Source organism: Manduca sexta, chromosome 4, assembly GCF_014839805.1.
Source record: "Manduca sexta isolate Smith_Timp_Sample1 chromosome 4, JHU_Msex_v1.0, whole genome shotgun sequence".
NCBI lineage: Eukaryota > Metazoa > Arthropoda > Insecta > Lepidoptera > Sphingidae > Manduca > Manduca sexta.
In genome coordinates, this window is record NC_051118.1 from 2328398 (window position 1) to 2353496 (window position 25099).

At 34.9% G+C, this 25099-nt stretch overlaps 2 protein-coding genes across 2 annotated transcripts in view; one reads left to right on the forward strand and one right to left on the reverse strand.

Annotated features, from left to right (window-relative positions):
- Positions 1-860: 860 nt before the first annotated feature.
- Positions 861-25099, forward strand: part of LOC115444553 (myrosinase 1) — a 38442-nt gene continuing 14203 nt past the window's right edge. Inside the window, exons 1-2 of the mRNA XM_030170376.2 lie at positions 861-961; positions 24696-24805. Of these exons, the coding sequence (XP_030026236.1) occupies positions 933-961; positions 24696-24805 (139 nt within the window). The 5' untranslated portion in view covers positions 861-932. The remainder of the gene's footprint in view (positions 962-24695; positions 24806-25099) is intronic.
- Positions 22131-24455, reverse strand: LOC119190287. The gene has a single exon (XM_037441822.1). The coding sequence runs from the start codon at positions 24239-24241 to the stop codon at positions 23390-23392; it is 852 nt and encodes a 283-aa protein (XP_037297719.1). The 5' UTR covers positions 24242-24455; the 3' UTR covers positions 22131-23389.

Sequence of the window (25099 nt, forward strand, 5' to 3'; positions counted from 1 at the left end):
TCTTATTATGGTTGTGTTATGACGTGCAATAGATTAGAAATATATAAGTCGATATTTTACCGTAGGTCTAGTTTGCTTTCACTCCCTAAGCACTCTAATTCTGTTGTACAACTCTGCTAGGGCGATTAGAAGCCCAAGAATATTAAAAACAAACAATTGACAGTTATATAAAATTAATATTTTCGTTAAGTTTTCTAAAATTTTCTAATTTTCCGCACAATTTTTTGATTTTTTTCTTTCATAAGATCCTTCTCCTGACAATAACAAACACAACAAAAAAAATAGTGAAATAGGGATTCATTTATATATATGTATATACATCATAATTCTAACACAGAAATAATTATTAGAATTCGGTAAAAAATCAACAAGTTATAAGCTTTTGAATTTTGGTAGAAGGTGTAAGTGTCAAGAAACGTGTAAAAAGGCGTATTACCCGCACGTGACGTCATCGGGAATAACACAACGCGTACTCTTATACAAACATTGAATTTTGATAAATACAAATTACTGCCGCATTTGTTGACTAATTTTAATGCAGTATTCATATAAGTGTTTTTTTTTGGAACAACTGGCTTTGACCTAAAATAATGTACAAAATCTGGCAAAGGAAATAACTTATTATGCCCGCCGTTTTGAATTTTTTTTTTAATCCCTATTCCTTGATTTAATTGCTACAACGCATTCATGTTCTTCTGATTTGATTTTATAGTCTATGAAGATCTTAACGTCAAGTAAATCATTTTCTTATTGCCGCTCTAAAAAAACTAATTAAGTACTTGCCCATACATCTTAAACTTTTGGTATCTTAACGCTCACAAAAGTTTACTGAGAGTAAAATTTATTACTTCTTCCTGAAACTACGTGTGAATGTTTGAGAAACGCTTATATGAACTCCTGCAATGATCAGCACACTGTAGTTAGTTCTCGGGATGTTGACACTACAGGCGGTTGTGCTCTGGTGAGTCGATTTGAATTTCGAACAATTTTTAAGTTAATTAATTTGTATTTCGAATAAAAATGTTAATTTCTAATTTTAAATTAATTTAATTGTTTGCGTTGAATTTATTCGTTATTATAATAAACATGATGAATGTGTAATTAAATTAAATTTAATCGGTCGTAAATACAATAAAAGATAATTAAAGTTGTTATGTTGTCAAATTAAATTAATTAACACTTTTTTAATTTATTGAGGCATTTTTATTGCGTAAAATTTATATAAAAATTAGACGACCAAGTTAAGTGAATAGAAAATTGTGTGAGAGTTTCCAATAAAGCTTTACTTCATTATATCATATAATTTTAGCAATAGTGGTAAGTATGTGCATATTATATTTATTGATAAAAAGTATTTCCGAGAAGTGTGTTCCAGTACAAAAGCTTATTGCTTTAGCCTGCATTCCTGTATTATTTACTGTAATTATTAGTTATCTATACGGAAATAGGGTTTATTTTAGCTATGTAATTCAAACAATATAATGTCAAAATGTTATATGTTACACACGTACAGTGCGATTTCTATTTGCAAATCTTTTTTAACCTGATTGACTTGGAAGAGAATATTGCACGCAAATCGATAAGAAAATTTAACTTTATAATACAAGTGTTAACTACTTACTTTGCTGTTGGTAGGATATATTTTATATCCGCTTGGATAGCGACCACCGTACACAAGGTGTTAAAACCCGCCATAGTGGCCCAGATAAGTGTGTCGCGTTCCGGGATCAGTCTGTGTATATCCGGTTCCAACAGGCCGGCATAATTGTTTTGACCGTCGAGGCGTAATCACCTCTCGTCAGTTATTTATTCAAATAGACTAAAGATGAAAATTATTTTATTGAAAATTGTTTTATGTATTACAAGGTGATTTTTATATGGTATTACTAAATAAAACCGCATTTTATTTATCTCTGCTAACATTGTGCCAAAAATTATTCATGAATAACAAATATTTTCGCAAAACAACTCGGTTTAAGTTTTTAAAATTTTCCATAATTTTGTTATTTAATGAGAATGTGGTGTGCGTAATTGTATTTTTGAATGAAAGTATGCTGTTTCCGCTTATTTTAATACGTGAAACAAAAACTGTATACGTTTATACGAAAATTACTTCGACGGAGGCGTATGAAATTGGCATAGTTAAAGTTTACGTAGCAAAGGAGTTTCTATATAGTATACATTAGATAACTATACATTATATAGACTAGCGATAGCCTAGTTGGTTGTGTGACGGACTGCCGAGACGAATGTCCGCAGGTTCAAATTCCAAGGACACACACCTCTGGCTTTTCTAAAATCATGTGTGTATTCTTTGTGAATTATCGCTCGCTTTAACGGTGAAGGAAAACATCGTGAGGAAACCTGCATACTAGGGAATGCAATCTCGCGAGATTTTAGACCTAAACCGAGATCTCGCGAGACCATGAATCCAGTTTTCCGTAAATTTAAATAACATGCATGTCTTAGTTTTAACCGACTTCAAAAAAAGGAGGAGGTTATCAATTCGACGTGATTTTTTTTTTTAATTTTTTTTTTTGTATGTTTGTTACCTCAGAACTCGCTCATTTATGAACCGATTTGGAAAATTCTTTTTTTATTCGAAAGAATTTCTCTCCAGATTGGTCCCATAAATTTTTTCAAGATCGCTTCGTTAGTTTGGTTTAAAAAATTATCCAATATATACTTGTTATGTGAAATTATTTTTTGGTTTTGAGTGGTTTTTGAAGGCGGTTTAATTTTTTGTTAAAATTATTATCTTATATGTTGATGATCAGTAAATGGATTTTATAGCTTTTGCATACATTTTCCGTAAAATATACTCAATCTCGCGAGATCTCGCGAATATAATATAATAATAATAATATCAGCCCTGTATTATATACTTGACCATTGCTGAGCACGGGCCTCCTTTACTACTGAGAGGGCTTAGGCCTTAGTCCACCACGCTGGCCTAGGGCGGATTGGTAGACTTCACACACCTTCGAAATTTCTATAGAGAACTTCTCAGATGTGCAGGTTTCCTCACGATGTTTTCCTTCACCGTTAAAGCAAGCGATAAATCACAAAGTATACACACATTGATTTTAGAAAAGTCAGAGGTGAGTGCCCTTGGGATTTGAACCTGCGGACATTCGTCTTGGCAGTCCGTTCCACACCCAACTAGGCTATCGCCGCTCGAATATGATATGAGTAGGATAAAATCCGCAAAATAGTTTTATTACAGTAGAAAGAAATTTTAGAAAAGTCAAATCACACTGACGCCATTCAAATAAAATATAACAATGCAATAAAAAACAACAATTGCGAAATAAGTAGAGTATCGTAAACGTCATAGTGTGGGTGCAAAACTGGGCCCATTCTGCACAAGCCGTGGGCGAGCCATAACACTGGTCTGCTATGGCCCCGCGAATTTTTGTAATAGTTGACCTCACCAGAAAATTTCGCAATAAAAGCGAAACTATTGGGTCAGTAGGCGTGCCTATTTCCATAAACAACTGAATTAGCTTTCTAATGACCATAAAGTGTGAATCAGAGTTTCGCAAATTTAGATATAAACAAACTAAAACGGTTTTTTTTTAATTGCATATTTTCTCCAAACTTTGAATGGCAATGGATTAAAAATTTTACTACTTTTTTATTTCTTTTTGAATCAATATTCAAAACGTTGTAATAGTGGATGAGCAACTTACCTAAAAATGTATTCGTATCGACGAAGAACGAATAAATAATACGATTTTATGAGCTTACATTACGTTAGTAGGCAGATCATTATTTACTAAAAGAAATATGACCAAAAAATAAAATAAGTCAAGTCACAAACACCTCGTAGTTAAGTAGTAATTTTGAAACTTTATGTTGTACTTTCACCTACTCACCTCGTTTATATCTAAAAAGATGTAGGTAGAGGCGCAACTAGTCAGTTTAAAACTTAAATACCTCAAATAAATAACAACTTTCAATTCTGGAAAAAAATATAGCGGGTCTTTTATTGTGGAAAACTCCTTCAAGCGGCCGAAGCCATAAGCAAAAGCTATCACAATAATTGTATTGCAATTTGCAACCACAACTACGATGTGGATGTACGTGTGAATGTACCGTTATATCGTCCAGCGGTCTCCGCGTTTACTTCTAAACATCTAAACGCCTTCACTACCTCTCATTTATACTAATATATAAAGCTGAAGAGTATTGTCTGAACACGCTCATTATAGGAACCATTGACGTATATTCTATAGACACGAACGTCCACATAAACTATTTGTTCAAAATCTGAACTAAATTGGCAACCAAAATGTCACTGTTATAACCTATTTATTCACTTGAACAACAAATAATTTACTTATTTGACAATTTTTTTTATTCAAATTCAGGTTAACACATAGACTCGAGTTCTTATGTCATGAGCGCCACTCCGTACACAACCACAAGCTGTCAATATTGACCATACTAAAGTCAGTTTGAATGGATTGCAGTTCAATTCAGTTGAACACAATGAATGTTCGGAACGCCAAATCTAATACGTAGTACATATATATCGATGTAGGAACTACTAAACCGATTTTGAATTTACTAATTGGAAATTACATTACTTCTGAGTGTTATTATAGGTTATTTTTATCACGGGCAAATATAAAACAAGACTTTTATCTTGGATTAAAGTAATTGACGCGGGCCGAACCACGACTAGAAGCTAGTATATTAATACAGTTTTAAGTTTTTTGTCTTGTCTTTCACGAGAACAGCTAGAAGTAATAAATCATAATGATTTATTTAACTGGAGCATTGTTATTCAGATCATAGTCGTATTTTTCTGTACAGAGTACGGATGATGAATTTCAATATTCGTTTTATTACTTTGTAACAAATGTATGAGTGAACTACTACCTTAATGCCTAGTCCATTAAGGTCACGTGCGGCAAGGCTCTGAATTAAAACACGTAGCATCAGAAAACCTTTCTAATTATTTATTTTTTATAGAGGCACGGATACTTCACCTTAATGTACCTGATGATAAGTGGAGTCCAATAGAATGTCGACTGACGAGAGATGATTACCCCTCGACAGTCGACACAATTATGCCGGCCTTACCGGATATACACAGGCCGATCCCGGAACCCGACACACGTGGGCGCATGTGGCGGGTTGTAACACCTTGTCGTGTACTTGTGCGTGGTCGCTATCCGTGCGGATATAAAATATATCCTACCACAAACATTTCAAGTTTCAAATCGCCTTAGTTACTTTATTTGAAATTACTTATAGTAGGTCTAATGTATGCGAATGGCCGTATGGGTAGGTACGAAAGCAATGTCTAATACTACCGTCTTCAGGTAAGTCAATTAGCCTTTCAACCTTAGATATAAAAAAAATATCATGCTTGGTTGAATAAGGCGTGCAAGTATAACGAAAATTTAAAAATAATTTTAACAAAAAATTAAACCGCCTTCTAAAACCACTCAAAACCAAAAAGTTATTTCATATAACAGTTTCAGTATTTACTACTCAAAAACATACAGTGAAAGGTGTAATACCAAGCACATGTATGGTGTTTCACCTTTTTTTCCCTTTTTTTTAGGGCAGGGAGTGTAATACACCCACATTGACCGTACAATACTGCATGGTGTGTACCCCACAGTCTTTTAATGTTGTTGAGGTTGAGTTGAAGTCAAAGACGACCATTTAATGATCACGTTGTTTATTTAAGTTCACAAAAGTTGTTTGTTAAAAATAGTTAAAATGTAAGTAATGTTGATTGCACGGTGGCGTTAGGTGAACTGATGCGAATACATTTATATAATGAAAATGACATAGTAACGTAAAATGCTGACTCGCCCGTGCAACTATAGGTACACGGCGAGTTACAATGTGCGGTTTGTATAGCATAAACCGTACAATTATGTAACGGGAGAAGCATTGGGGTAACGCAACCAACGCAAAAACATAACTAATAGGTTTCGCTCGCGGCACGACTATTGCGCTGAGGTGTTACCCCTGTGCCTACCCCTGAAAAGGTGTGATGCTATATATATACGTATGTATGTATGTAAGAAGTAGACTCAACCAAAACCCAATACCAAAACACAACTAATGTATTTCGCAATGCGTCTATCGCGACGAAACGTGACGCCTCTGCATACCCCTGACACGGAGAAAAGGTGTTATGCTATTTGTATAAGTATATGAGAAGTACACTCAACCAAACCCAACGCAAAAACATCACTAAAAATGTCACAAGAAAGCAAAATTCGCGATTTCGTTCACTTTAACAACATAATTATTCCAGTTTTTTTAGTTTGAAAACCAAACTACAGGAGCGATTTAAAAAAAAATCTATGGGAACAATCTAGACGTATACTCTTTCGATTAAAAAAAGAACTTTTCAAATCGGTCCATAAATGAGCGAGTTCTGAGGTAACAAACATACAAAATAAAAAAATAAAAAAAACATTCTCGTCGAATTGATAACCTCCTCCTTTTTTTGAAGTCGGTTAAAAATAGGATACTTATAGAGCCTTCTAGGTCACTCTTTCTTTCATCAAAGAGAATGGCGTAGGTGAGGGATGGCGAACCAGTGGTACGCGCGCCAGTGGTACGCCAATTTCAATTTTGACAGAAAACAAAAATTAAGACAATCGTTAATAAACCTAAAAGGGAAGTCGGTAGGAATCGGGTTGTATGGACGCTTCACCACTGCATTCTATGTTAAAACGACAATCCATATCTTTGGATAGATCTATGACAGGGACTAATTAAAATAGTCTGATCAACACAAAGATTATAATATGGTATTTCTGCTCAGTATTATATTTAAAAATGGAAAAAAGCTCGCCCTCTATTACATAGCTGACGAAATACTATATACATCTCTGCCTACCCCTGAAACAGACGTATGATATAAAGATTGCGGATTTTCCTCTATGCGTTCAAAGTCCATGGACTCAGCTAATAAAACGCAGTGAAGTATTACATACGCTCAAGCTGTAGTCACTAACATTGCAATAAAATTGTTGGCCACTGTCCAAATGAACTCATTTAAATATTATCTAGATTTAAATTATACTAGATTTTGCTTGCTTCTTCCCTTGGTAAGTCTGTTCCGGGATAAAAAGCATACACACACGTTTATCCCTAAGGCGGTTTAAAAGACCGGCTAGTGTACCCAATTTTTGTCAAATGTGATCCCATAATGTCGATTAGGAAATATTTGGGAGAGCCCCATGTTCGGTAGTGGACTTCCTGCGCCAAATGATGATGATGATGTTGATGATGATCCCATAACGTGATAGGCGTAAATTACTAAGATTAACTTTCTTATTAATGAAAGAATTTTGGAAATCTCCGAACCTACTTCTAGAAAAGCTCGTTGGTAATCGACCTTCAACATCAAGTCGACAACCCAACAAATATAACAGTCTACACGTAAATAAGTCACAAATTGTGTTCACAATATAATATTATAAATACAGTCTGCAAATCCTTCTAATGATAATTACATTCTACATAAATTACAAAAGGGAACTGCCTCGGAGTTTTTTACTGCATGCGCAGTACGGCAGCGCTCTGAGGTCCTGGGTTCGAATCCCGGGTCGGGCAAAGTGATATTTGGGTTTTTCTGCTCACTATCAGCCCGGAGATTAGAATTTGTGCCTGATATAGCGATAGGTTCGCCCCCTATCACAATACCATCATGGAACGGAACACACTTGGCGAAAAGTGAATACTTTAGTTGCGCCTCTGATACCCCTTCAGGTATAAATGCGTGATGTGTGTGTGTAGGAAAGAGACGCCGGTAGGAATCGGAAATATGGACTATTCGCCTCTATAACGAAGTAGTAAAGTAAAAATCTTCAAAAGCACTTACATTAGGCGTGTCCAAATATATTAATTAAATTACTTTTAACAACATTGGTAAGAAACTTATCAATTACTAGCTTTTGCCCGCGGCTCCGCCCGCGTTACAAAGTTTTTCAGGCTAAAGTTTTCCGTTATAAAAGTAGTAGTTTCACGGGAGCCTATGTTCTTCCCAGGGTCTCAAACTGTCTCCATACCAAATTACATCTTAATACGTTGGATAGTTTTTGAGTTTAACACGTTCAGACAGACAGATGCAGCGGGGGACTTTGTTTTATAATATATTTTTGTAGAATTTTTAAGAGGAACAATCCCGTCATACATAATTGTTGCATAACTTTAACCGTTTTCGCAGCGCACGCAATGGAAGCTCTCAAAAATAATCATTTTCCCCGTTTTTGCAACATGTTTCATTACTGCTCCGCTCCTATTGGTCATAGCGTGATGATATCTAACTTAGAGCACTCCACAAATAAAGGGTTATTCAACACAAAAATATTTTTTCAGTTCGAATCGGTAGTTCCTGAGATTAGCCATTACTGCTCCGCTCCTATTGGTCATAGCGTGATGATATATAGCCTATAGCGGTCCACAAATAAAGGCTATGCAACACAAAACGGCTGGCAACACTCGTACTATAACAAGCAAATTTTTGTAGCTCTGGTAAAATAACTTATTAAAATTAATTATAATAACAATTCAGTCTCGAAATAGTTGTTATTGCAGTAATATATTGATTATTATTATAGTAATTGTGCAAAAAATGATGTAGTGTCGGATTTAATAGGGTTAAAACATACATGTGTGACCTGAGGCCATCTTGTGCACGCCGTTATAAAGACAATTTTGTGCTCGAGCATTTACTTCTAATCTGCTTGATCTATCATATGATGGCATCTACAATAAAATATGGTTGCTGTTTAAATCGGAATTCAATAGGAGACGATCTTAAATGCTCTCAATGTCGAATAGTTTTTCACTATGGCTGTGTTGAACGAGCGGGAAAGAAGCCATACAAGGACTTGACTGCCGAATATAAAAAGTCATGGATTTGTTCTCTGTGTAATAACAGAAGACTCAAGGACCCTGCCAACACATTCCATTCTCCTCAAACTAGTGAAGAGCAGGACAATGTCACGTTTCGGAAAAAACAAGCTAGCCTTGCAGTTACGACTAATGACAGCCATTTTCGTGAAATCATACGAGACGAATTATCAAAATTATTGGATCAGTTCAAGTCTAACATTCTTCACCAGTTTGATATATGCAATCAGGAAATCCTGAAACGTTTAAATGTGGTCAACGATTCTCTAATTGAAGTAAAGCAGGACTTAGATATTAAAGATAAAATTATCACTGGACTACAAACAGAAAACAAAGATCTGCATTCAAATATAGTTGATTTAAAGAGACGTTTGTCTCTGATGGAGCAACATTCAAGATCCTGCAATGTAGAAATACAATGTGTCCCTGAATTTAAGACTGAAAACCTGTATAAAACTATCAAACAGATAGCGAATATAGTAAAGTATAACATTAATGAGGCTGATATACATAATTGCACTAGAGTATCAAAACTCAACAAGGAAAGTAATCGGCCACGGTCAATAATTGTGACATTAAGCTGTCCCAAAGTGCGCAATGAGTTCCTTGCTGCAGCAATCATATACAACAAGAAGGCAACCACAAAAATGGGCAAACTTAACACAAGTGATTTGGGCATAGCAGGTGAGAAGCAACTTATCTACATATGTGAGCACCTGTCTCCAGCCATGAAACATCTGCATGCAGCTGCTAGGGCCAAAGCTAGAGCCTTGAACTATAAGTTTGTTTGGGTAAAAGGAGGCAACATTTATATAAGAAAGGATGAATCATCTGAGTATAAATTTATAAAATCAGTTGAATCGCTTTCTGACCTAAAATGAAGAACTTAGTAATTATTTTTTTTTGTGTGATATCCTCATTACTTACTTAGCTGGGAAATATGCTCGTGTAACTCAGTCCTGGTATAGTATATTTACAAATATTTTCACAACATCTTGAAAATATTAATACTACTGAATAGCCATGTTGTATAGCATGTTTCCCACTATACCTTGTGTTATAAATTATAAATAATTATCTTTAAGTTATATGCACCTGGTGCTGCCTACTTAATTTGTTTTGGTCAGCGATATAGAAGTTCTTGTGCAATTTAATTAATATGTACCTTGTGCCTATGTGATTATTGTTGTATTGTATTTTTTTTTTTATTGTAATTATTTCTTGTTCTTATTATAGAACCTAACTATAGTGTTATGTTCATGGTATCCACCATAACATCACAATTTTTTTTTTTTACTATTTAAAGAACTTGAAAATCTTTTGTTTTATGTTGTATTGTATTTTCTTTTCTTTAATTTATTGTATTGCTCAATGTAAGGTGCAAGTTTTATACCTTATGGAATCTTGTACCTGAATTGAGATATTTAGTTGCTCATAGGGCAACTATAACTGTATTACTAGCTGTCAGAATTACTACAGCATATTATAGTGCCTTGTTACTTAATTTGTGGGTTAAAACCACAACTAATTTTTAATTTTTTGTTACTGTTTTAGTTCTAAACTATTATGATAAAAGAGAAAAAATGTGTTTATCTGTGCTTAGTTTACTCTTGAATTTGTAATATTTTATGTGAAAGTTGTGAGAATACTGATTTAACTTTTATGCTTATTATTAAGTTTAAGTAGAAGTTGTAAGTTTTATTTTGTTAAGAATGCTAATTCTAATACTTGCTACTGAAGTATTAGTATGATATGGATCTCAATTGCTATTATTAAACTTATAAGAAAAGGGAAGAAAGCAGAAATAAAAAAAAATAAATAAATAAAAAATACTTAATACAATTACATACATAAGTATATATTCAATATGTGTATATATATTAGAATGAAAGCCTAATAAGGTAACATTATTTTCAAACTTTAATGTACTTATGTATATCTGACTTAACTTTACTGCCATTTAACCTTTATTGTTTTTGAAATTTACTGCCTTAGAAAAAACTATGTAAATGGCTTATTGTTCTTATATGACCTAGATAATTCCAGGTCACACATATATGTAGTAGATGCCCTGTTACACTTAATGAAAAACAATTATATTCTTTCATGTTACTATCAAAATGTTAGAGGTTTAAGACTGAGTACTACGGAGGTTCAACAACAAATATTGCAATATAAATATGATATCATAATCTTAACTGAAACTTGGCTAAATAATACTATCTATGACTCTGAATTATTTGACAATAACTATGAAGTGTACAGGCGGGATAGGGAGGATTCTATATTTCATCACAGAGAAAGGGGAGGAGGGGTTCTTATTGCAGTAAAAAGAAATATATATCTAAACGTATCAGTGAGTGGGAGAGTGACTGTGAAGATGTCTGGGTAAAATTTATTGTAACAGAAATGGTAAATCGCTTAATTTATGTGCTGTATATTTGCCCCCTCCTGTCACTTTAGCAGTGCTTGATAACTACGTAGACAAAGGTAGTAATGCTTGTCTTGACAATGATAATATTATGATAGTGGGTGATTTTAATCTGAGTGGAATTGACTGGTTGCAAAGTAGTAGTGATTGCTATATGGTACCTAATAATTATAATAATTGTATTATTAAAAGTAGTTTGGTTGACTTTATGTCCTTAAGTAATTTAGTTCAGTTTAATCACATTAGAAATAACAAGAATAAAATACTTGATCTTGTATTGTGCAATAAGTTTATGAAGACTGGTGTTACTGAATGTCTATACCCCATTAAAGTTATTGACAAATTACATCCTGCTCTCGAAATAACTCTTGAATTAAATCTTGATGATAAAGTAAATAACAATATATCTAAACAAGTGCCTAATTTCAGGAAAGCCGATTATGAGCTGATTAGAAATACTCTAGATGTAATTGATTGGAATTTTGAGCTAGGAAATTGCCTTGATGTGAATGAACAAGTAGATATATTTTATAAAACTATTAGAAGAGTTATAACATCTCTAGTTCCACTTTCTCCTATACGTAAATCTAATAACTATCCAGTTTGGTACACAACTAACCTAATTAAAATGCTTAAGCGTAAATATAAATATCGTGCTAATTTTAAAAAATATGGGAATCCGCTAGATAAAATTGAATTTGAGTATTTACGTAATGACTGTGATAGATTAATTCGTATATGCTATTCAAACTATATAACATCAATCGAGAATTTAATAACTAAATGTCCAAAATACTTTTGGTCACACATTAAAAACAAACGAAAGTCTAGTTCCAACTATCCATCTAATATGAGCTTACACGACACTATAGGCAACAATACTTCCCAGATTGTTAATATGTTTGCTACACATTTTTCCTCGGTTTTTGATAAAGATGAAACATGCGATATTAGGGTTCACAAACTTTCTACAGAGTTAATTCAGGAATTACATGATATAACTATTGAATTGAGTAACATAAAGAGTAAATTGAAAAATCTTGATGTAACGAAAAGTGCTGGCCCTGATAATTTGCCACCGGTTTTTATGGCAAACTGTGCAGATCAGCTCTCAATACCTTTATTTATAATTTTTAGACATTCACTAACCTCAGGTATATTTCCTGACGTGTGGAAAGAGGCACGTATTGTCCCCATACATAAAAGTGGTACCAAAAACTTAATTACTAATTATCGCCCCATATCTATTTTGTCCACATGTGCCAAAGTTTTTGAATCTCTAGTCCAAAGTCATATTTATAATCACGTTCGCAATCTGTTATCCAGCTCTCAGCATGGCTTTATGTTGAAAAAGTCAACTACCACAAATCTTATGTACTATGTAGATGATGTAACCCTATCGGTAGACAAAGGAGCTCAAGTAGATGCAATATACACGGATTTTTCGAAGGCGTTTGATAAGGTGAATCATAGGATATTAATAGAAAAATTGCCTAAAATGGGAATTTGTGGTAGTATTCTTGATTGATGTAGATCATATTTGTACCAAAGACCTTCTAAGGTAGTTATTGATGGTTTTGACTCTAACCCTTTTATAGCTCATTCTGGAGTTCCTCAAGGATCGAATTTGGGGCCACTTTTATTTAATGTATTTATAAATGATATTCCGGAAGTGTTCTCCTACTCTAATTGTTACCTATTTGCTGATGATCTCAAAATTTCTCGTGTCATTAATGACTTTGAAGACTCTATACTATTACAATCTGATCTTAATAAATTGTATGACTGGTGTATAACTAATAAAATGTTTCTTAATCCTGCGAAATGTTGTCATATCAAGTTTACATTAAAACGTAACAAAGTGAACACCACTTATAGCATTGCTGGTGAAATCTTAAATGAAGTACCCCAAGTTCGTGATCTAGGTGTGGTTGTAGATACTAAGCTTAAATTTACTAATCATATTGATAATATTATTGACCTTGCCTATAAATCACTAGGATTTGTTATAAGAAATGGTAAAGAATTTAAAAATAAATCTACTACCCTAATGTTGTATAACAGTTATGTAAGAAGCAGATTGGAATATTGTAGTGGTGTGTGGAGTCCAGTTTATAAAGTTCATTGTGATCGGATTGAGAGAATACAAAAAGTTATTAAGACATTTAGCTTATAGATTTAGGCCACCCAAACATGTCAAAACTTACACTGATAAAATTAAATACTTTGAAATGCAAACTTTGAAAGACAGACGTGATCAACTTAGTTTGATGCTTTTGTATAAAATAGTCAACGGTGATATAGATTGTCCACCTCTTCTCAATAAATTCTCTCTTAATGTACCTACTAAAATCCCTAGATATCCACGTCCCTTATTTAATTGTAGATTCAGCCGAACTAACCTTGGTAGCCACTCGCCTGTCCCTCGCTTATCCCGATTATATAACCGAATTGTAGAAAAATCTGATTGTATTGACATATTTAACGACTCCCTTCCTATCTTCAAAAGAAAATATTGAACTCGCTTGTTGAAACCTAAATTCAGTTTTATATTCAGTCTTATATTTAGAATATACTGCACTTATGGTGCAGCCAATTGTTAATTGTTATGTATTTAAAATGTTCATGCTGTGACAGCCTGTAATTGAAACAGCACTGCAGAAATTACTTACCGAATTCTTAAAAAAAAAACTATGTAAAGTGTATGTTTTGTTGGCTGTACAAATAAATAAATAAATAAATAAATAAATAAATAAAACGAATTTTTCAGTTGAAACCGGTAGTTCCTGAGATTAGCCATTACTGCTCCGCTCCTATTGGTCATAGCGTGATGATATATAACTTTGAGCACTCCACAAACAAAGGACCATTCAACACAAAAATATTTTTTCAGTTCGAATCGGTAGTTCCTGAGATTAGGCATTACTGCTCCGCTGCTGTTGGGTATAGCGTGATGATAACCTATAGCACTCCACGAACAAAGGGCTATCCAACGCAAAAAGATTTTTTCAGTTTGGACCGGTAGTTCCTGAGATTAGCGCGTTCAAACAAACAAACAAACAAACAAACTCTTCAGCTTTATATAATAGTATAGATTCATTTAAATTAAACAAAGGACTTTTCACTGATAAAGAAATAAGGACGAATAATTTTAGTCCACCAGAATATAAAGAGTCATTTTGACATTGCGTTCTAGAAAATAATATTTAGCTATAAGTTCATCGAGCCGTGGACGTGGCGTATTTCTACAGTGTGTAGTCACTGTTGTGTTCCGATTTGAAGAGCATTGTAGCCAGTGTAACTACTGGACATAATAAGACTTAACATCTCATGTCTCAGAATGGCGAGCACAGTGGAATACCAACAAAGGTACTCTTCTGCCTGGAAAAAATAAAGCCAAAAATAATTTATAATTACCTAAATACTGAATTTTCAAGTCGACTAATAAAAATTGTTAGCTGAGCTAGATAAATACATGGAGAAATAAAAGAAAACAACGTTTAATTTAACGTAATTGCCATTTGCATGTTGTATGTTTTACTACCAAGATTTATTATTTAGATTTGGAAACATAGTTTTTATGTAAAAATATTTACATACCAAGATATTCTTAAGTTATGTTCGCGTATGTTTATTACTTATAATTTTAAACATAGTTCTTACGTAAAAGTCATTGCATATAAATTGTTTACGTAATTGTCTTGGGAATTTGGTTATGATAACATCCACATTGTATCTATGTATATAAAAATGAATCCCTATTTCCCTTGGTCATGCCATCATGCGTGAACGGCTGGACCGATTTCACAATTTTGTTAGGAAGGCTATAAAACATCTCGTTATGACTAGTACTAGCGGAGCGTCAATGAAAAATGTTGCAAAAACGGGTAAATTAATTACTTTTGTAAGCTTCCGTTACCTGCGATGCGTAAACGGTTATAGTTGCGTAACAGAAATGTATAACGAAATTGTGGCTCTTAAAAAGTTTTAAAAATCTATATATATATAAAAATGAATCCCTATTTCCCTTGGTCACGCCATCACGCGTGAACTGCTGGACCGATTTCACTATTTTATTTTTTGTTGTGTTTGTTATTGTCAGGAGAAGGTTCTTATGAAAAAAAAAATTAGAAAATTTAAGAAAACTTAACGAAAATATTAATTTTGCATAACTGTCAGTGGTTTGAAATAACTGTCAGCGATCAACAGAATGCGCGCGTGCATACATAGTTAAGAGAGTACAACGTCTGTCGGGTCAGCTAATGTATACTAAAAAAAGTCTCCGCCGCATCTGTCTGCCTGCCTCAAAAGCTACTCAACGGTTTAAGATTTAATTTGGTATGATTTTAATTTGAGACCTTAGGAAGGATATGGACTACGTTTTATCCCAGTAACTAGCTCCCCTAGAAAAGAAAATGTTTCTGATTTTTGGATAGCGATAGGAAATGCTATTCACGCAGGCGAATCCGTGAGAAACACTTAGTTGATGAATTTTTATGCACGATGTAGTTCAATTTTTTTTTTTATAGATGACGAATAATTCTAGCTGAATTTTCGGCCAATTACAACAGAAATTAGCTAAGTACGCAGCAAATATTATAATGCACAAGTGTGTGCGCAATACACAAGCACTCTCTGTTCCTTTACTCTCATAGTCCGGTGAGACGGCAATCCGATAAAACCGGAGAGAGATCAGGCGCAGGACCAACGGCTTTACATACTTTCCGAGGCACGGGGGTATCACATCGCCAACTTCCTGATCCCAAGTTGTGACTGAGTAATGTTTTAAGATGGGAAACACCCAGTCACAATTATTTTGGCCCGACCCGGGATTCGAACCCAGGACCTCAGCGCGGTAGTCGTACTTGAACCGTGTACAATTACAACTACGCCACAGAGGCAGTCAGTTTATAGATTATATTTAGTTTATTTTAGTTTATTTGGGAAACAACAGAGTACAATTTTACATATCTATATATATAAAAGAAAGTAGTGTTGGTTACACTATTTATAACTCAAGAACGCATGAATCGATTTGGCTGAAAATTGGTATAGAGGTAGCCTAGAACCAGGAGACGGACATAAGACGTGGTATAAGAAAGCAAAATTTGGTATGGAGATAGTATAAGACCCTGGGAAGGTTATAGGCTACAGTCCCGGGAAAATATATAGTAGGACTTTTATCCCGAAAAACTCCTTCACGCGGGCGAAGCCGGGAGCAAAAGCTAGTATAATATAAAAAAAACAACAATTAGAAATACATAATCCACAACAGTTTCTACAGATTACAAAAACATGTAACGAAAGAGGTGGCGCAAAATAAGTACGCACCAACATCTAGAGAACATTATGTAAAAAAAACCTTAATGTATAATTATTTGGCAGATAGAATTTTTTTCCTGTACTAAATAAGATTCCTCTATAAAGTAAGGATAGCAAGAATTTAAATCCATTTGTTGTTACCTTAACTTGTTTTAACTATGAATACTTGAGACCAATTAATCATTATATTTATGTTTTTTATTTACACGGAAGGTTATTCTAGGAAATAAATTACCATAATAATAGACCCTGGTTCGATAAATATTAATTTAATTAACTTAATTAACAAAGGTAGAAAACATACAATGACACATCGACACTATATATTCACGTGTTTGTGAAAAAATGTAAATAAATATTTATCGGTGATAGCCTAGTTTAAAAATCATGAGTGTATTCTTTGTGAATTTATCGTTCGCTTTAACGGTGAAGGAAAACATCGTGAGGAAACCTGCACATCTGAGAAGTTCTCTATAGGAATTTCGAAGGTGTGTGGAATCTACCAATCCGCACTAGGCCAGCGTGGTGGACTGAGGCCTAATCCCTCTCAGTAGTAGAGGAGGCCCGTGCTTAGCAGTGGGCAAGTATATAATACAGGGCTGATATTATTATTATTATTTATCGGTGACAAAATAATGAACTAAGGATGCATAACCTTAAGCATAGGGCCGTGAAGTGATAGGCGAAGCCGCAGACTAAAAAGATAGTATATTATAAATTTCGAATAGCTTTTGAAAATACGGTTAATACACCGTTTTGCTGGAGGCATGATCTCATATTTAATCTCTTAATTCTGCCTTTCCTAAATGACTAATAAATAAAGTAATACACATATTAAAAACAGGTCCAAATATTTGATCCAAAATTAAATTAACATTTATATTCGTCCATAACAATTAGAATGCTATAAAAGTGTTATAAAATTTACAATAGCTATTGAAAATGTGCAAAATGTAATTTGTTCTTGATTAAACAACATGTTTTGGGACGATAACATCATAATTATGTATGTATGGCATCCTTAATTAGGAAATTTCGGTAAGCAATCGTGCATATTGACGAAATCTTAAAATAAATCGATTTCATTTGAGGTCAATATGTGGTTTAATCCAAATTTTAATGAGAAGGTTTTTTAAGATGTTTAATGATTTTTGTGAATGTTTAATTAATTTCGGTTAAAATAATATATTTTAATGTTGCAACATTGAAAATGTACTTTTTACGCTAATTATCGCCATGACTCAGGAATACTACATACGTAAATTATCACTACATAGTATAAAACAAAGTCGCTTTCTCTGTCCCTACCTTTGTATGCTTAAATCTTTAAAACTACGCAAAGAATTTTGATGCGGTTTTTTTTAATATAATGTCGAGGCTTGTCTTTGGGTGAAGTGGTTTAAATAAAATATTGGTACTGTTCACATTAAAATGTATTGAAAAAGTCATCACTAATTACAGACGCGACTCATCTGCGACCCGACAAGCCCAAGACTGGCATATTGCATAAATGCAACGTTGCATGCCTACGTCATGGCATTGTCGTCTCTACATCATTCCTCCCCTTTTTAAGAATTACCGACATAGTACATCTAAAACATTTTTAAACTAACTTATGGGATAGTGTAAACAAAAGTATGTTATTACGATTATACGTACAAATTGCTGTCGCGATAGAATATAATAACAATGGTATCAACTTTCAAGCATGTTATTTATTCAACGGGTCATATAAAAGTCACACAATTCTAATCACTGATATATTGGAACATTAGAATATTAACTAAAACTTTATGCGTACTGGATATTCGGTGCCTGTTGCTGAACATTTTTGTCAATTTGACCTAATTATGTGGCAGCAATCAACTCCTTTCTGGCCCAACTTTTCGCTCCTTTGTTACACTTTTTCACCAGAGACACATAGTTAATAATAACAAAAGCACTTGAACTTCTACTATCACAGTTCCATATAGCTCCAACTTTTGCTCAACGGAACTAAGGTTGGCGTCGTTCGCGCCGTTTTGGGCTATGATTATTTCCTCTGGTTTGCTGTACGATTTACCCATTGTATAGTTTAAGTTATATATTACGTACTAAGATTAATCTGTGCTCAATAGAACAATAAAACTTAAATGTAAAAGTATTGTATATAAAGTATATAAATGCTTACAATGTAATCTATTTAAATTATATTTAAAGTCGCCATCATACTACTAAGCGAAACGTAGCTACAGTAGCTGTTACGTTTGTAACTATACTAGTTAACGACTTCATTATCAATATCGAGCCGCTTAGCATTACCATAGCTTTCACTGGACAAAATCCTTTGACAAAATTCTTAGTTGCTAAATATAAAGTATGTCAGAACATATGCATGTTTGTACGAAAATAATTAATTACAAATAATAATATTTCAGTGAAGTTATTACAATAGGGTACCGGACTCATTTTTTTTCTTTACTATTATCAAATATTTACATATTATAAATTATAACACAGAAGGAATTATTAAAATCCGGTAAAAAATCAACAAGTTATAAGTCTTTGAATTTCGGTGGAAGGGGTAATTAACAAGTAACAGAAAAGAGACGAAATATCCACATCGCGCCCACTTCTGCACATTACAATATTTTAAATATGAATTACTCGCTCATTTTTTAACCAATTGTTATGCAGTTTTCGCAGGAGTGCTTCTTTTTCGTATTATTAACCATTACATATAGAATAATGTACAAAATCAAGCATAGGCCGGTCCCCTATTACATTGTTAGATTAAACATTTTAAGCTAACACTACATAGGATAACATATTAACATTACATGAATCGTACGGGTACTCTCGTCGCTCTTCCACTACGCGTGGTACGAGTGATAGGCACTTCACCCTCTGGAACCTCAGTATCTGCCAAGGTTGTTTTATCACTATCATCACTGAGATAATACGCATAGTCCATTGAAATGTTAGATTTTTTAGGCCTTACCTTGCGTTTTTTAGAGGACGCAATATATATTTTTTTAATTGTAGGGGGGGTCAGTGTAAAGCTAAAACCAAGTTTGTGGGGTCGCCACCCTTGTCCCACGGCCGCCATCTTGAAAATAGGGGTTGAGATGGTTTTTACGATGTATCTCTTAAACTATTTTTTATCTGACAAAAAATTATAAACATTTTTTGTTGCAAATTAAATTCTCTACAACTTTGGTCCAGTAACTTTTTGTCGTAGAACTATAAATAAAAAAGTTATAAGCGAAAATGTTAAGAAATTCAATGTTAAGCAATGTCCATTGCAACGTCATCAGAACGTGTGTTTATAAGGTTCATAATACTTTTTTGTACTGTCATTACGTACAACACAAACCCGCGGTTGTCGGCTTGTAAGCGAATTACTTGGATCCTGAATCGCTTTGGCACAGATGAAGCAATTGTTCACAAAAACAAATTTTTACGAACTATTTGGGAAGTTACTGTACATATTGCGTGTTATTGTTATTACGTGGACAATCGAACCGATAATGTTGTTCGTCGTCGCAGCAGTAGCTCCAGTAGTTTATCGTCAGTTTCAGAAGCTCCAGAGCCAGACTTTGATTTTCGAACCAGATATTCGAACTTTCCTGCCTGATATTTGAATGTAATATACCTTGTTATCTCTATTTAACACGCGAAAAGGTCCATCATATGTAGGTTGTAAAGGCTTACGTACAGCGTCGTTTCGTATAAAAACGTAATCACATATTTCTAAATCCGGGTGAATAAATATGTTCTGTCCTTTATTCTGCCTAATAGCTACAGACTGAAATTTCCTAATGATATCTCTTAATTTGTATACATACTCATGACTACTATCTATTTTTACGTTTGATTTAATATCATAATAATCAGCCGGTAACCTTAAAGTTGTTCCGTAAGTAATTTCTGCTGCGCTAATGCCAGTGTCGCTTCTTACTGCTGTTCTCAGTCCTAGTAATACAGTTGGCAATTCAGTTACCTAGGATGATGATATGTTGCATAACCGAGCGGTTAATGCAGCTTTAAGCGACCTATGCCAACGCTATACCGCCCCATTGCTCTGTGGGTGGTAGGGTGTTGTAAGTGATTTATTTATACCTAACAACCTCATTAGTGTACTGAATAATTGACTTTCGAATTGGCGTCCTTGATTGCTAGTTAGCTTTTTTGGGCAACCAAAACGAGAGATCCATCCTTCAAATACTACTCGTGCAATAGTTTCAGCAGTTATGTCTTTAGTAGGAAAACATTCTGGCCATCGTGTCCCTTTATCTACTATAGTTAGACAGTACCTAAATCCTTCTGGTGAAGTGGGTAGAGGCCCTATTATGTCTACATGAATATGTTCGAACCTGTCACACTGGGGAAACGTTCCTAAACCTAACATTGTGTGTCGATTAACCTTTGATCGTTGACATTTAATGAACATCTTGGCCCATTGATTGACATCGCGATTCATACTCGGCCAATAAAAACGATCTTGTGCCAATTTTCGAGTGGCTTTACTCCGGGATGGCTCAAATTATGTACGGTATCGAAAGCAATACGCCTAAACTTATCAGTTAAATAGGGTCTAATTCTACCATTTGCTATATTGCAAAAAATATATATCCCGCTTTCAGGTAACATTATTTTTTGTAAACCATTAGTAGCGTTATAAGAATTCATTATTACTTATATTGTATTTATAGTTATTATAGGTTTTTTATATATACCTTCTTTCTCAATGTCATATTACCGTGATGCACCTACCTTGATTATCTCTGCACCACCCTAAGGTTGACTGGTAGAGAATGCCTATGGCATTAAGTCCGCCTGTATACATTTGTATATTAAGTGCAATAAATAAATAAAATAAAAATTCAATAATTGTTGAACATAGGTATCCCGTTGTTGGTCTCTAGCGAGTTCCTGGTAATCTATAACGGTGGGACAGTTTATTGTTGCAACTCGTGATAATTTATCTGCAACAATATTATCCTGTCCACTCACATGTCTGATGTCTGTAGTAAATTCACTAATGAATAGCAAATGTCGTGTACGTCTAGGTAATTCTGTCTCATTATTTATTTTGGAAAACGCGAAAGTATTAGTTTTGTGATCCGTATATATTGCTAACTGCCGTCCTTCGACCATATTCCGAAAATGACGAATAGCTAGGTAGATCGCCAACAGTTCCCTATCGTATGTGCTATATTTGCATTCAGTTTTAGACATATTTTTTTAAAAATAACCTAAAGGTAACCATGCATTGTTAACTCGTTGTTGCAACACCGCACCTACATATGTATCGGAGGCGTCCGTCATAAGTGCAAGCGATGCATCGGCCACCGGGTGCGACAACGTGACCGCTTTTCACAAGCTCAACTTGCATTCTTCGAATGCTTGCTCAGCGATTGGGGTCCATGCAATGGGTATTTTGTCCTTCTTTTTCGGAACCATGAATAAAACTATTAAGAATTGATTGAGATGAAGAAGCGTTTGGTAAATGAGACCTATAAAAGTCGACTATGCCCAAAAATCGTCGCAATTGTTCGATGTTTTCGGGCTTGGGAAATTCATTAATAGCTTTAACTTTATCACCAAGTGGACGAATCCCGTCTGATATCACGAGATAGCCAACAAAGTCTATCTCTGTCTTCCCAAACGTACATTTTGCTAAATTTATAGTTATATTATATTTGTTTTTGGTGCTATAATTATGTCATCAATATAACAAAATATATCGTCTTTGCAATCAGCGTCCAACTCCTGCTACACGGTATGATGCATGAACCGCTGGAACGTTTGAGCAGCATTGCGCAACCCAAACGTATATTGGGATATATTCCCATACGTGGGAATTCGTATAACCCGAATGGTGTAATAATTGCAGTTTTTTCTATGTCCTCTGGCGCTACAGGAATACAGTGATAAGCTCTGTTTATATCAATCTTTGAACATATTTTTTTACCAGATAGTAAATACGTGAAGTCGGATAGACGAGGTATAGGGTATCTGTCCGGTTTGGTAATAGAGTTAAGCTTCCTATAATCTCCACACGGGCGTAACTCGCCATTCTTCTTGGGTATCACGTGCAGTAGACTGGCCCAAGGACTCTTTGAAGGTCGGCAAGTACCTGCTTCTTGCATGAATCGAAACTCTTCTTGCACTTTCTTATATCTAGTCGGCGGTAGAGGTCTAGCCCGCGCAAATACTGGGGGTCCAGTTGTCTCGATGTAGTGAAAAACACCATGGGTAGGTATTTCCCTGTACGCTGCAGGCTTAGTAATATTAAGGTACTTACATAATAAATCGTGAAATGGGTGAGTATTCTCTACTGTTTTCACGGTCGGCTGATCCACCTTCACTATACTGGCAACAGATTTCAATTTTGTTAAATTATCAATTAACCTACATGACCTTAAATCTACCATAATCAAACCGTAGTGAGCCAGACAATCTGCCCCTATAATTGGTTGGGTTACCTCGGCGATAATGAATGATTTATACGGTCGCCGTAAACTAAAGTCCAATGACATTATCTTAGTACCGAATGTCTTAATTACACTTCCGTTTGCCGCGTATAGTTTATATTTACTACTTTCACTCGCAAAACGTTTGAACTTGGACACTGGTAAAACTGACACATTGGCGCCGGTATCAAACAAAAATTGTAGACCGCTTTTTTGTCCTTAATACACAGGCGCTGGGTTACTACGCTGGTACAGACATCCGCCTCTGACTGTACCGCATTTAGTTTTTTTCCGCTTCAGTCTCCTGCTGCTTCTGCCATGCACAAGGTTGAATGCATTTGCTGGCTTTTCCCTTGTACCGGAAGTGGAAAAAGCACAACCAATTTGGGTTTCTCCGGTTCACGTGTCCTGTGCGATCGTGGCTTCGTGATGCAGGGCGACGAAACTTCTTGTATCCGTTACGACTAAACGATCTGTTTCTCGAGTTTGAGGTTTCCAACTGGCTCAAACGCTGCGTTAGCTGAGCAATCTGCTCTACCAGGCTTGGCTGCGTGGCTGGTAAACTGTTCCTAGAGCACGACACCTCTTGGATTTCTGCAAATCGAGTCGTTTCGACAACTTTATCTGCCATAGTAGCCAGCTTCTTCAAATCTTTCAGTTCACTTACTGCGAGAATTGCCTGTATCGCTGCTGGTAAATGTCCCATCCATAGCATACTCAAAGTTTCGTCCCCAAACTTGTTTCTAGCAAGGTCTCTCATTCTTCTTAGAAGTTGGGAAAGCTTCTGGTCTCCCAATTCTAATTCTTTCAAAAGCTTTTGAACCTGCCGAACCTCTGGCTCCTCATACACGATAAGTAGTCGATTTTTCAAGGCTTCATACTTTTTGGTGTCGGGCGGAGCCAATACAATATCGCTTACTTCTTCTACCTGCTCACGGTTAAGCTTCGCAACAACCAAATTGTATCGTGATTCGTCGGCCAACTTCTGATTTGCTACCACCGCCTCAAACTGGGCGAACCAAAGACGTGGTGATTCCTTCCAGAAATCCGGTATCCTGCTTGACACGGTTATTTGTGCCAAAGGGTTTTCGCCCATCTCGACCTTAACTGGAGCTAATGACGAAGGATTCATTTTTATCACGTCACGTTCGCGTCGCGATCACTTTAGTACTTGTCGGGGTCACCAATGTCGAGGCTTGTCTTTGGGTGAAGTGGTTTAAATAAAAGATTGGTACTGTTCACATTAAATTGTATTGAAAAAGTCATCACTAATTACAGACGCGACTCATCCGCGACCCGACAAGCCCATGACTGGCATATTGCATAAATGCAACGTTGCATGCCTACGTCATGGCATTGTCGTCTCTACAGATAGAGTGATTCAAGAGGAAGGTTTATATGTTTAATAACATCCATTAAATAGTGGAGAAATATTGCACCCGTGCAAAGCCGGGCGGGTCGCTAGTTATTAATATAACAAAAAAAATCAAACCCACATTTACTACGCTTGAATTATGTTATCATTTTTCATCTAGATACCTTAAGCGTTCTTTATAACAAGTTCTTGTAAACAACTCTCTTTGCAGTGCCATTGTGACGACAGCATGGTGCTTCGTGGACCTCTCGTTCCCTCCAGGGTTCAAGTTCGGAGTAGCCTCATCAGCATACCAAGTGGAAGGCGCATGGAATATATCAGGTGCGTTTTTGCGGACACTCTTTTTTAATTTTAGTTTTGTAATTTTTGTCGTTACCTCAAATTATAATTGAATAGTTCTTTATTAAAAAAATGTTATGATCAGACACAAAAATAACTGAATAAATAATATAGTTACTTTTTCAGTTTTTATTATTTCTTTCTAAATAATAAATAAGTATTTTTTTGGATATTAAAATGGATTATACATAAAGTACCGGCAAGTAACGGCGGCCATTTTGACGTTTGTACGCTCATCAAGTTTCTTTTTATTTGTTACTACTCTGAAGGAGCTAA